Genomic DNA, 13,813 nt, shown 5'->3' with positions numbered 1-13,813 from the left:
TAACTTTGCAGAAAAGGAGTTATTTGGTAGCCCTGAAAAATTAAAGAGACTTTGAGGTTGTTTACCAGATTTAACTTTACCAACTTATGGGTCTTTTGGGCTATAAGGCTCAACATCATCCATCATTTGGGATTTTAATGGAAAAGAAAATGTTTAAACTGAAGCAAGAAAATTGCTATATGCACATCATATGCTATATTTATTTGCAGGTAACAAATTCTGTTTTATTCTGTTGACATTCTAATCTCTTTAAACATAACTTAGATGGTCACATTAGTATTAATTTATGTTATTTTATATTAAAAATTTTTGGATAATGAAAGGTGAGAGGTTTACTCTTGTCTGCTGGGTTGGTTTCAACCATATTAGTGAAAGACTGTAATATTTCAGCTTAAAATACTGGAGGAAAATGTTTTTAGAACGAGAGTGGTTGCATTTTGTTTTGTGGCATGTTTTTCAAGGCAGTTTCTATCTTAATTTAAAAAGGAGACTTAGCTTCCTTCCATGTTATTAGAAGCTGAAGACTGAGATCATTCTGTTAATAAGTTTTTTAAACTTCTTACATGCTTATAGTTGTGAAGTATTTTGTTCCTGTCTCATCTGAAACCGTCAACAGCATGGTGAGTTGCCATAAATACTGATTTGATTCTGAATCACCTTAACATCAATGTTTTTTTTTTAAAAATCACTGATTTGTTATGCAGGGTCTACTGTTAATAACTACAGCAGTCTATCAGACAACTATTTGGTAGCAATCATAATATCACAAATCGTCTCTGTGCCCTGATTTTGTCACTTGTGAAATGCAGCCCATGCCTTTGTTGGGACTTCTAGGAGGTTTAAATGATTTACTCCACGTAGAGTGCTCAAAGTTTCTGTGCAGAGTAAGCATCAAATACACATTAGCTTTTATCGTCAGTGTCAGAAATGACAACGACAGTTCTGCAGTGGGTGGTTTTCTTTCCATTTATTTCGTAAAAACAAGAAGCTCGAGGTGAATTAAGGAAGCTTCCCCCATCACAGCAATTCAGTGGGTGTGATTGATATCATCTCTGGCTGCATACATCTCTCAGATGATGGGGCAGATAGGTAACAAGGCGACAGAAAGTACAGGAGATAAGTGAGCATGGTGAAGTGACAGAGAATAAGGTGTTTTCTTCTATGAAATTCTTGAAAGGAATGCGTATTTGTTGTATGGTAGCAATGTGTACAGAAAAATAACTCCCTCCTCATCCACCTCTATTTCTGCACTAATAGTCACTTCCATGCTTTTCTCTGCGCTCATAGAAATACATAAACACGCAGCATTTTTGCTGTAGTTTTACAAGAGGTGGATTCTATACACATCACTGTGTAACTTTCTTGTGTTGGTTTGCCTTGAAAAAAAATCCTCAGAAGTTTTGTAAGCATGTGGTGTTTGCCGTTAGCGCTGGGCCTGTCCAGGACTGGCCCAGAAAGAAAAAACCCCATAGTTTTCAGAGATGAAGCCAGCCTGTTTATTACCATAGTCTTCATTTAATTCTGTCCACTTAGTCCCATCTTTATTGGACAAAACATCTTGAAGGGGGACGTTTCTAGGGTATTTTGCTACTATTTGTTTTTACTAAGATTTTTTTTTTAATGTGGATCATTTTAAAAGTCTTTATTGAGTTTGTTACAGTATTCTTCCATTTTACGATTTGGCTGCAAGGCACTTGTGATTTTAGTTCCCCAACCATGGATCGAACCTGCACGCCCCCTACTGGAAGGCATAGTCTTAACCCCTGGACCACCAGGGAAGTCCCCCTACCTAGTGCTTTTTTGTTTTTTTTTTACTGTTCTATTATTTTTATTTCTGATAATTCTTAACTTTGTCATAGCACCCCTGAATTATTTTCCCTTGATTTCCTAACTACCTACCTACAGACTTTCCTGTTCATTTTGTCTTTTCTTTGGTCAGTTCCATGCTGATTCTCTGGCACACATTCCTTCATTCACGTACACATAGATTTTACATTTTTAAAAGACAGACTTGCTGCATTCCCACCCTTATAAAGAACTTCAAGGGATCTGTTTTTCCACTGTTAACAGTACTGCAAAAGAAGACATATTTTAACATACAGGTGCTTTTATTTATGAGAAATGAACTTCTAAAAATAGAATTTCTAGGTGAGGTGTGTGCTTCTTTTCTATCCTAATACATATTGCCAGATCGAATTCCAAGAAGACTGTAGTGCTTTGACTTTGATCGGCTCAGACCCATCTGCACATCAGTAGATCACAGTGTTGCTGCCATTTTAGTGAGGAACTGTGGCTGATTTATTTAACTACTCTCTGGAGGGTACTTTTCCACTTCAGCCCTCTACCGTGGGTCTGGGAAGAGCAGAGTAAACTGAGGGTCAGGTCCGCCCATTCCCGGGTGAAACCATCACCCAAGCATGTGGGCTGGGGGCTCAGACTCTGAGCGGCAGCTGGGCTAACTGCCGAGGTGGTACAGTGGCGCCCGGGACCCTAGACAGGAGTCTATGCAGTCAGCCAGGACGGTTACTGCATTCTTGGCAGAGGGGCAGCAGTTAAAGCAAGAAAGGATCTTTTTCCAAGAAGGAAAAGCCATTTAATAAGTTTGGGTCAGTTTGCTCCTAACAGCACTGCATTTGAGCAGGAGAAACCCCAGGAGCTTGGCAAACCATGTTGCTGGCCAGTCTTCCCACCAGCTCACAAGTATGAGGCTCTCCGGGCAGAGCCTGGCTCTCCGCTTTGACTGCAGCCATTTAATATCATTCCTAGTTAACAGCAGAGTGAAGGCAGAGGAATCTTTGCCCCCTTAGTCCAGAAGAGTAAGATTTAGTGACTGTAGCAAGCCATGGTCCAAGTAACCCCACCGCAGAGGGCGGGTGGTCTGTCTGTTTTGCAGGCTGTGTGCCTGGGTGTGCGGCTTGGAGCCCTGGTGCTCCAAAATTGACGGTGATGTTTGCGAATGGGTAGTGCTGTCTGTTTTAGTAGATGAATTAGCATTTGTATATGACTAACCAGTGTGAAAGTCTGATTTTACAGTGTGTCAGGGAGTCGTCGTGTACCTGTCTCGTGGATAAATAAAGTAAAAACTCAGTAAGTTTATATAAATATTTTAAAATACCGTGTGTTCTACTTTTTCCATTTCACCTAGGGAGATCTTGCCAAAATAAAATCAAGTTTGAGTGTTTACGGCGTAAGAGAAAACCAGCTCATGGATTTTGAATTTAGGAGATGAATTGTGTATTTTTGTTTATTTTTGTTTTAATTTTTTTCCTCTCCCAAATAAATATTTCTAATGAAATAAACAGATCTAATCATCTAATGATGGATTATTTGAATGAAGATGGAAACTAAATTGGAAATGTTGAAAATGAGCTGGCTTATGCCTCTTAAAAAGCTGCAGCACCTGCAATTGATAAAAATTAGTACAAACATATCAAAAATCTTGGAAGAAACATGCGGCTCAGCCAGGGCCAACTTGGACAGAATCATAACATTGCCTGCTTAGAGGAAATATCTCAACATTCAGCTAATCAGGGATGTTAATCTGAAGTGAAGATTGAAAATTGTGACTTGGTTAGGATCGCTCAGGGTGAAGGTTAATGCTGAGAAAGACATGCTTGATTTCTTAGGATTTGTTTTTTTCCTTACTGTGAATTTCAACAACTAGACTGTCGCAGTTACACGAAATTCACTCAGTCTTTAAAGTGGTATCTCAGTGATAATTTATCAAGATATATTCTGGTTTAGGGATCTCGTTTTGTCCAGTGTTGCAGTCACATCCATTGCTGCCACAGTCTCTAAGGTGTAGGGCCTGTGGCTCTATGTATGAGGTCAGCCCAGAGGGGAGTTACTCAAAAGGAAGCAAAGCTTTCTGAAAACCCACCTTGTACATGCACACGTACAAGCATGACTTCCTGCAGTCTGTCATGTGGCGTTATTTTGCATATGAAAAACATATTACAATATTATTTCAAAACTTTATCATGTTGACCTCATGAACCTATTTCTTTCATCCAGGCTTTCTCCATAGTGGCACTGTTGACACCTTGGACCAGACAGTTCCTTGCTGTAGGGAGCTTTCCAGGTCATCCAATGATACTTAGCAGAATCTTTGGCCTCTACCCACCAGATGCCAATAACACACTCAGATGGTTTCCAGGCATGGTCAGGTGTCTCAGAGGCAAAATCAACCCAGTTGAGAATAACTGCTTGAAACAGTTGTATAAATAAAACATGGACATGTTTAAAAAGTTCACAGAGGTATGAGTGAGTCTCCATACTACCCCCAAGAGACAACTTCCGCTACATCAAGATAATGAATATTAACCATCTGAGTGTGCTTATTTAGGCAATGGCACCCCACTCCAGTACTCTCGCCTGGAAAATCCCATGGACAGAGAAGCCTGGTAGGCTGCAGTCCATGGGGTCGCTAAGAGTCGGACACGACTGAGCGACTTCACTTTCACTTTTCACGTTCATGCATTGGAGGAGGAAATGGCAACCCACTCCAGTGTTCTTGCCTGGAGAATCCCAGGGACGGCGGGGCCTGGTAGGCTGCTGTCTATGGGGTCACACAGAGTTGGACACAACTGAAGCGACTGAAGTGACTTAGCAGCAGCAGCAGCGTGCTTATTTAACTTATATGCAGAGTACATCATGAGAAACGCTGGGCTGGAAAAAGCACAAGCTGGAATCCAGATTGCCGGGAGAAATATCAATAACCTTAGATATGCAGATGACACCACCCTTATGGCAGAAAGTGAAGAGGAACTAAAAAGCCTCTTGATGAAAGAGAAAGAGGAGAGTGAAAAAGTTGGCTTAAAACTCAACATTCAGAAAACTAAGATCATGACATCTGCTCCCATCACTTCATGGGAAATACATGGGGAAACAGTGGAAACAGTATCAGACTTTATTTTTTGGGGATCCAGAATCACTGCAGATGGTGATTGCAGCCATGAAACTAAAAGATGCTTACTCCTTGGAAGGAAAGTTATGCTTTTGAGATAGCATATTCAAAAGCAGAGACATTACTTTGCCAACAAAGGTCCATCTAGTCAAGGCTATGGTTTTTCCAGTGGTCATGTATGGATGTGAGATTTGGACTGTGAAGAAAGCTGAGCGCCAAAGAATTGATGCTTTTGAACTGTGGTGTTGGAGAAGAGAGTCCCTTGGACTGCAAGGAGGTCCAACCAGTCCATTCTAACGGAGATCAGTCCTGGGTGTTCATTGGAAGGACTGATGCTGAAGCTGAAACTCCAATACTTTGGCCACCTCATGCAAAGAGTTGACTCATTGGAAAAGACCCTGAAGCTGGGAGGGATTGGGGGCAGGAGGAGAAGGGGACAACAGAGGATGAGATGGCTGGATGGCATCACCAACTCGATGGACGTGAGTCTGGGTAAACTCCGGGAGTTGGTGATGGACAGAGAGGCCTGGCGGGCTGCAATTCATGGGGTTGCAAAGAGTCGGACATGACTGAGTGACTGAACTGAACTGAACTGAACCCCTTAGTATTAGTATTTTATGTTGAATGCTCTATGATTATAGCTATAAGATATAGAGTATGTTCCTAGAAGTGGAATTGCTAGATCAAAGGAAAAATATATTAAACATATTTGTGGACAGTGCTGTATTGCCATCTGGGTATGAGAGTAGCTATTTTCTCAGGTTGTCAAACTTTTAAATCTTTGACCATTTGTTGGGTGAAAAATGATATCCCTTTGTGTGTGTGTTTCACAAAAAATGAGATTTCTTACATTTATAAGTGGTTTTGTGTCCTGTGATCACACTGCATGTGTATGCTTTGCCTGTTTTCCTAACAGTTTGTTGGGCATTTCCTTTGTCATTTGAGTAACTCTTTATAGAGAAAGGAAATTAGATCTTCATAGATATTACAAATACAAATTTATATATACTGCTTATTCATCTCTTTCAACTTTATTAATATTTGTCTCTATAGAAGTGTTCCAAATGTGTTTCTCTTTTTGTATGATTTCTGAACTTAATGTCCTATAGAGAGTCAATTTCACATACAAAAAAAATAACTTTTTTTCCTGCTGTCTCCTAATGCTTTGTGTTGGGTGTCATGGTTAAGTATTCAAGCCATCTGTAATTAGTTTCAGTATATGGAGTGAGACCAAAACAACCTAAAACTTTTCCTAAATACTGTGGTAACATTATAAAGGGCATTTCAACAGAGTGAGATAAATGTGGCTTGTGAACCAAATGCTGTTGACATAATTGCCTCTGTCTGGGTTCAGAGTAATGAAGCTGGATCCACCGTTGGTGCTCATAGGAACCAGTGGAAGGCCATTACATCTCCGTAAGGAAGGACAGTGACCTCAAGATGGCAGGCGAGGGCCTCGTCCATTGCAGGACTTTGTAGGTTAGGGTTATGAATTCAATCTTATTTGAATAGTGTTTCTTTTTCACATTTCTCTTGTACTTAGCATGTATTTGGGGTTTCATATTTTTAATCCATTCAGCATTGTTCAGTGTATTATTAATGTAACATATTTGGTATTACTTCTGTCATCACATTTTATGTTATGTTTTCAGCTCTTGCTGTTTCCTTGGTTTCTACCTGTTGCTGAAATTCTCCTCATGCTTTATTTCCCTAAGGGCTTGTGACCTTGTGACAATACCAGAAGTCACCCCCTGCTGACTTCTGGTATTGTCCGCTGTGCTGGAGAAACATGACACCAACTTGACTTTTCCCCTTGTAGGCTAATTGGTTTTCCTGCTTGAATATATTTAAGAGTTGATACTGCAAAATTTCAAAAGTCATTAACTGATACACCAGGGTACACATGGGTTTTGATCTTTTTATAGCTGTTGTTTTGTTTTCTGGGGACAAACGGTGTCTTCTGTATTTATTGGCTGAGTAAGGTTTTAGACCATTTCAGGAATTTTTCTTCTATTATATCTTTGAACATTTATTTCTAGTCTACTTTTTTTTTAAAGGTACGCCTTTTCGGACTTTTGCTGTTATATTTGGAAGGCTGTCAGTTTCTCTTAAATTCAGTGTTAACTTTTGTCCGTTGTGCAGCATTTTTCTACTCGAGCCTGTACTACCCAACCCAGACTAGTTTCAGCCGTGTCCATCCTGCGTATTGTTTCTCTTTGTGCGTGTGCTCAGATGCTCAGTTGTGTCCAACTCTTTGTGACTCCATGGACTGTAGCCCACCAGGCTCCTCTGTCCATGAAATTCTCCAGGCAAGAATACTGGTGTGGGTTGCCATTTCCTTCTCCAGGGGATCTTCCCAACCCAGGGATTGCACCCACATCTCTTGCATCTCTGGCATTGGCAGGCAGATTCTTTACCCCCAGTGCCATGTGGGAAGCCCATTTTTATTTCCTTTATGTGTCCTTAATCTGTCCCATCAGCCTCTTATTGTTTCCCTCTTTGATATCTTACACATCTTGTTTCAGCTTGTTTCAGGGAAAGGTCACATCTTCTTTAGCTCTTTTAGGCTTGTCGAGAGCATTCGAAATATTTTTCTGTGCTTTGAACTGGTTCTTTCTATGGAGATTGTTTCATATTTGAGCATTTATTTATGTCATATTATGATGTTTATTTTTTATTATTTTGTAATGACATCTAGGGGAGGGGACTTCAGAGTTTTTCAGAACACTTTCTCATCAATGCTTTGTCTCTTCCACATGGGTCGCCTGTCCCTTTGCAGTCGTGCCCACCTCCCTCACCACCGCTTTTCCTCTGCAGGTGAGTTGGAGGCCTCTACACCTCAGGGTGAATTTCTCTGTGTTACAGCTTTCCTGTTAGGTGAATTTGCATTTATTTCTTTTTTGGTTTACCTCAATTAGCATCTGCCAAATTGATTGCCCTTTGCTCCCTACTGGGCCCTGCCATTCTCCTCCTCCATCACGTATGAGGAGAGGGGGCATATATATGTATATTGCCCTTGAACTCAGTGTGCCTGCTATTGAATCAGTCTCAGGACATGAGTCATGACTCATCCGTATATCAATCTTACCCTCGAAATAAGAGCTGATTCTGCTCTTTCTGGGCTTGATTCACCTCTTTCTTGGAAACCTTTTTACTCTGAAGGGTTTTTATTTTTTTTTTCTGTTTTCTTTTAATTAATTAATTAACTAGGCTGTGTCGGGTCTTAGCTGTGGCACGTGGGATCCTTTCATTGCACCAGCAGATTCTCTAGTTGCGGCTCACGGGCTCAGTAGTCGCAGTGCACACGTATAGTTGCTACGCAGCGTGTGGGAGTCTTAGTTCCCCAACCAGGGGTCAAACCAAGGTTCCTTGCATTACAAGACAGATTCTCACCCACTGAACCACCAGGGAAGTCCTGTCTCTGAAGGTTTTATCTGCTATTGACATTCTCGTCTTACTGATCAGTTTCTATTCTATGTCATTTGTAGTTTTAACTAAGGCTATCTCATAGTTTCATTGACAATAGCTATTTCTTTTTTGTTTTCAATTATGTTTTCTGCTTTCAGTTGCTATTAGGGAGGGGAGGGCAGTAAAAATATTACTACTCTATTTTCAACAAAAACCAATGAATTAACTGAAATAAGTGATAAAATAGTTCTGTTTGCTAGGTATTTATCAATGTTCACTCAGTTGTTTGAGAAAATGACAAAGAAAAGTATAACACAATCTTGGGAAAATTAGGTTAAGACCCTTAAAACGGTTTATAATTGTGTTTGTATCTTGTATGGATCTGGACTCTCATTACACTAAAAGTTTGGTTGAAGCACTGATTGCCGAGGCCTCACATGATAGGGAGGCCATGTGGATAAAACTGCTGTTTTAGGGGTGGCTAATCTTTAAATTCAGTTCCCCAGGTGGCTCAGTGGTAAAGAATCTGCCTGCCAAGGCAGGAGATGCAAGAGATGTGGGTTCAGTCCCTGGATCGGGAAGATCTGGAGGAGGAAATGGCAACTTCTTTCAATATTCTTGCCTGCAAAATTCCATGGACAGAGGAGTCTGATGGGCTACAGTACATGGGGCCGCAAAGAGTCAGACATGACTGAGCACACAAGTACTTTATGAGCTAAGAACACATGTGACCAACAGTGGAGTGTCTGTTTTTTTTTCTTTTTTACTTTTATCTATTTGAAAGTCCTACAAAGATAAGTCATATTTATCAAGTCAATTTTATAGGGAAAAGAACATGAAGTAGAGCTCCTTCCCATATTGAGAACGTGCTGACCGAAACATTAGATATAAATTAAACATAAATTGCTTTTCTATAAATATGTGCATGCTAACTCTTAAAATCAATGAATGCCTTCAATGTACAGTTTCCTTAAAATGTTGGTATTTGTGATATTGGGAATCTGTATTTTATGGAAGAATAACCTCGGTCCTCTGGCTCCGTGTCCTTCGGCAGCTGTGTCCAGCTGGTGGTCCACATTCCCCACGATTCCTTTAGTGAATGGAAACATTTAGGTCAATATTGATATAAAACTTCATGAACTTCCTTCTCTTTCAGCTTTGGTTTGCCTTCGTTAATGGATTTTCTGGGCAGATTTTATTTGAACGTTGGTGCATCGGCTTGTACAACGTGGTAAGTAAGCACTCTCCCTCTCCCTCTGACAGCGTGCGGGGCCGCGCTGTTTGTGTCTGGGACGCAGAGCTAAGTCCCTCATCTGCATCCACGGCTCACATAGATCTTTAGGGCCTCCGTTGCTGCCACACATCCTGCAGAAGCACAAACTCCCCACACATGGTTTCAATCATCGCAGATCATTCCTGAATAACCCCATGAAATTATTAACCCATATATCTTGATAATAGACCCTTGTTACCTCCTGACTAAATGCCTGGGCAACATTTCCATGTTTGCAGCTCCAGAAAAAAAATTTCTGAACTGTGTCTAAACTCATTCCGCTCCATAATTTCGTTTCTGAATCCGTCAACACAGATGTGAATGTACAAAGCCTAACCTGCTGTCCTTTCTGTCCTTCTTAAAAGCATGTGTTTCCCTGTGAATGGATGTTTTCTCCCACAGTTAGTGCTAAAGTAATGAATTCTGACTCCCAGCTCCTGTGGCAAATGGTCTTCAGCTTATTTCGTATTTTTTATGATTTTCGAGTTCTCATTTCGTTACTTGACTGTAATGAATTCAAAACCTAAAAATAAGTATCAACTATAGGCTAACATGACTAAGTAGCTACTTAGCTTTTTGTTTTCCTGGCAAGGGGTGTAACTTAAGGCAACCTTTCTTGAATTGTGCTTCCACACTTTTGTTTTGGACCCTTACTCTGACATTCTCTGCCTTGGGGGAGTTTGTACTCTGAAACAGCTGTCATAGGTAGGCATAGATGGAAGTTACCAGACATGCAATCATATAAATCATGGTGCTATAAATATTTAGAGTTTGTATATACATTTGTGGAGCGGGCAATGGCACCCCACTCCAGTACTCTTGCCTGGAAAATCCCATGGACTGAGGAGCCTGGTAGGCTGCAGTCCATGGAGTCGCTAAGAGTCGGACACGACTGAGCAACTTCACTTTCACTTTTCACTTTCATGCATTGGAGAAGGAAATGGCAACCCACTCCAGTGTTCTTGCCTGGAGAATCCCAGGGACGGGGGAGGCTGGTGGGCTGCCGTCTATGGGGTCGCACAGAGTCGGACACAACTGAAGCGACTTAGCAGCAGCAGCATATACATTTGTGGCTGGATATTCAAGTCATCCATCTACTCAGTCCCTTTTTTTTAAGTAGCCACTCTGCTAGGTGCACTATATATTAATAAAATACTACATACAACACCTAGAACACACAGCTTCAGCCCTGTAGAACTCAACAGATGAAGAGCGTCATATGTGGAGACTAAGATGGTGTTGAACCAAGTTCAGATCTTGGTTGATCAGTTGATAACTGTGTTACTCACCACAATGTACACTAGTACATTTTTTGCTAATAATTATGCCCCCAAAGACAAAAGTGACAAGTGGAGAGAACAGAGCTGAATTGATGGCCGTTTATCACCTGTGCTAGAAAAGCCAGTCTAACCACCTACCACATAGAAAGGGCCTCCCCTTGGGCAGGCTGTTAACTTTTCAGGACTTAGAAGTGTTTTGAGTAGGTTAAAATTATGTGACCATTCAAGGGGAAATATACTGACTGCTCCACAGTGATTTAGTATTGGAAAAGGCCAACCCTGGCCCACATACGTATAGTATTAGTAACTGGAAGGCTGAGACCTAAGAGGCTGTGCTTTAGCACTAAGAATTGAAATACACATCACCTGGTTACACAATAGAAGGAGTTTAGCCCTGTTTTCATGCTCAGGCAGGAGCATTGAATCCTCTCCTTAGTTCTCTTCCATCTTGGGCAGTTCAGGTTCATCCAGCAAACTCGTAGCTATGATACATCAGATGTTGATGGACTGTGGGACAGTTTTGGTCAATGTAGTCCTCAGACCACATGCATGAGCATCATCAGGATTTCTTTGACAATGTGGATTCCTGAGCACCATCCCAACTTAACAAAGAGTTTCCCAGAGATACTGAGAAACAAAACAACATTTTTAGAGAAACTTTCTAGCAGTGGTTATCTACATTAAAGTTTGACCCCCTAGGGTTTGGGATGTATTTTTTAACTGTAATTTAAAAATCCAGAGGAGAGAGATATTGCAGCTGAGAAGTGAATTCTCAGGTGAAAAGACCCTGTTGCCACGGTGTGGAAGTCGGTCACCAGGAAGTGGTGGCAGAGAGTTGGGACAGTCAAGTCCAGTGGGCTCAGAGGGTCATTGACTTCTCAGTCAGTCACTGGAAGTGTCAATGCTTTTGAGGACTGGAAGTCTGCCCACCCCCTTGGAAATTGTCTGGGTCACTTTTGTTTGAAATAAATAGAAACTTAGGGAAAAGATGTAAAAAAGATAGAAAGATACCTTCATCCATCAGTTATTAGCATTTTGCCCCCACTTGCATTCTCTCTCAAGACACTCACATGTGCACATATAGTCAAACATGCACACATACTGCCACACATGTATTTCTGAGCCAATTGGGAATCAGTTAAGACATCATGTCCCTGGGACTTCCCTGCTGGTGCAGTGGCTAAGACTCTGCTCTTCCAGGGCAGGAGGCCTGGGTTCAATTCCCTGGTCAGGGAACTAGATTGTACACGCTGCAGCTAAGACCCAGGGCAGCCAAATAAATAACAAATAAGCAATTTACTAAAAAAAATTTTTTTTAAAAAGACATCATGTCCCTTCTGCTTTATCCTTAAATGCATAGCTGGTAAGACAGTTCTCTTATGTAATCACAGTATGATGATCAAAATCATGAAGTTTAACATGGCTACAACACTGCCGTCTAATCTACGCGTACATGCATGCTAAGTCGCTACAGTTGTGTCCGACTCTTTGCGACCCTTTGGGGTATAGCATGCCAGGCTCTTCTGTCCATGGGATTCTCCAGGCAAGAATACTGGAGTGGGTTCCCATGCCCTCCTCCAGGGGATCTTCCCAACCCAGGGATCAAACCTGGGTCTCCTTTGGCTCCTACACTGCAGGCAGATTCTTTACCACTGAGCCACCAGGGAAGCCCTTACCAGCCCATATTCCAATTTTGTCATTACTCTTCTGTTTAGTATTTCCTTCCCCTCCAGGTTGCTCCACAGATACCCAGGGCAAGAGGCAGTTAGTGACATCTGAGACAATGCTAGTGGCCGCTTTTCTGGGCTGGGGTCTGTCTTCCCATTTTCTTCAAGCAATATTGCTTTTCCTTCTTCAGTACTTAACTCTTCATGTTTGATTCGCCAAACCAGCTAAAGCGGCAAATTACTGTTTCCCAATTTAATTCTCACAGGGCTGAGTTAAATAGCTCTGAAACTAACTTCAGATTCCTCCATATCCTGAAGTCATGGATCAGTGCTACCCTATTAGATGTTAGTTATATCCACAGTCAGATTTCTCCATCATTTTATTTTACGGGTAGGATGAGACCAAAGAAGCCACCAGTGACAAAAGCTACCATGATCAAATGGATTTCAGTTACATTTTATCCATTTTTTTTGTGAAGAGATGACTTTTTAACAACAAAGAAATGTACCCGACTTAATTTTATCAAGCCAGCAGAATTTGAAGAAGACTGATCCCAGCTTCACTTATAAACAGAAATGTACAAATTATAAATAAGGTGTCAGCAAATAGAGTTCAATGGCGTATCAAAAGGATAAAATATTTGACAGATAATTGGTTTATTTCAGAAATGTAGGAGAGTCAAAACTTTAAAAAACTTTCTAAATATCACTATATCAGCCAAATAAAGAAGAAAAATGTGATCCCATCAGTAGATGCTGCAAAAGTTATTGAGTCAATCCAATTTCCAGTCCCAAAATAAGGAATCTAAGTAACATAATAAAGAAGTCAATCAGCTATAATGCATACTATTTATGAAAAACTAGTACCATACTACCATAAATGGTAAAATCCTAAAACTGTTTCATTTTAAATAAGAAATTAGTCAGGGATTCCTGTCATTGCTATATAATTCACCATTGTTTGGGAATTTTCAGCAACTGCCAAGAAAATTAAATAGCTATTACAAATACTAGGATAAAGTAAAATATTTATGTGCTTATACAAATATGTGAACCAAAAATGGCTGTGTAAATATGTTCATATGACTGTACAGCTAAAAAGCCCAAAACATATCAGTAAAGAAATGATAGAATTATAAAAAAATTATAAAATTGTAAGATTTTGATTATAAGTTATAAAACTATAAGACAATGATAAAATTATAAGAAAATCTAATAAGGTGACTAGATTCATAATAAATACATGAAAACCAATAGCTTTTTCTGACCTGACAATCAC

General features: G+C 40.5%; 1 protein-coding gene across 4 annotated transcripts in view; it reads left to right on the top strand.

Annotated features, from left to right (window-relative positions):
• LOC113902374 (phospholipid-transporting ATPase IB) overlaps positions 1-13,813 on the top strand; it is a 495,526-nt gene that overhangs the window by 320,278 nt on the left and 161,435 nt on the right. For all 4 annotated transcript variants that reach the window (XM_027557555.1, XM_027557554.1, XM_027557558.1 and 1 more), the window contains one exon: positions 9,471-9,545. In XM_027557555.1, coding sequence (XP_027413356.1) covers positions 9,471-9,545 — 75 coding nt within the window. The remainder of the gene's footprint in view (positions 1-9,470; positions 9,546-13,813) is intronic.

The sequence above is a fragment of the Bos indicus x Bos taurus genome, chromosome 12, assembly GCF_003369695.1.
Source record: "Bos indicus x Bos taurus breed Angus x Brahman F1 hybrid chromosome 12, Bos_hybrid_MaternalHap_v2.0, whole genome shotgun sequence".
Taxonomy (NCBI): Eukaryota; Metazoa; Chordata; class Mammalia; order Artiodactyla; family Bovidae; genus Bos; species Bos indicus x Bos taurus.
The sequence above is the reverse complement of the archived record's forward strand: the minus strand, read 5'-3'. Positions and strand labels throughout refer to the sequence as shown.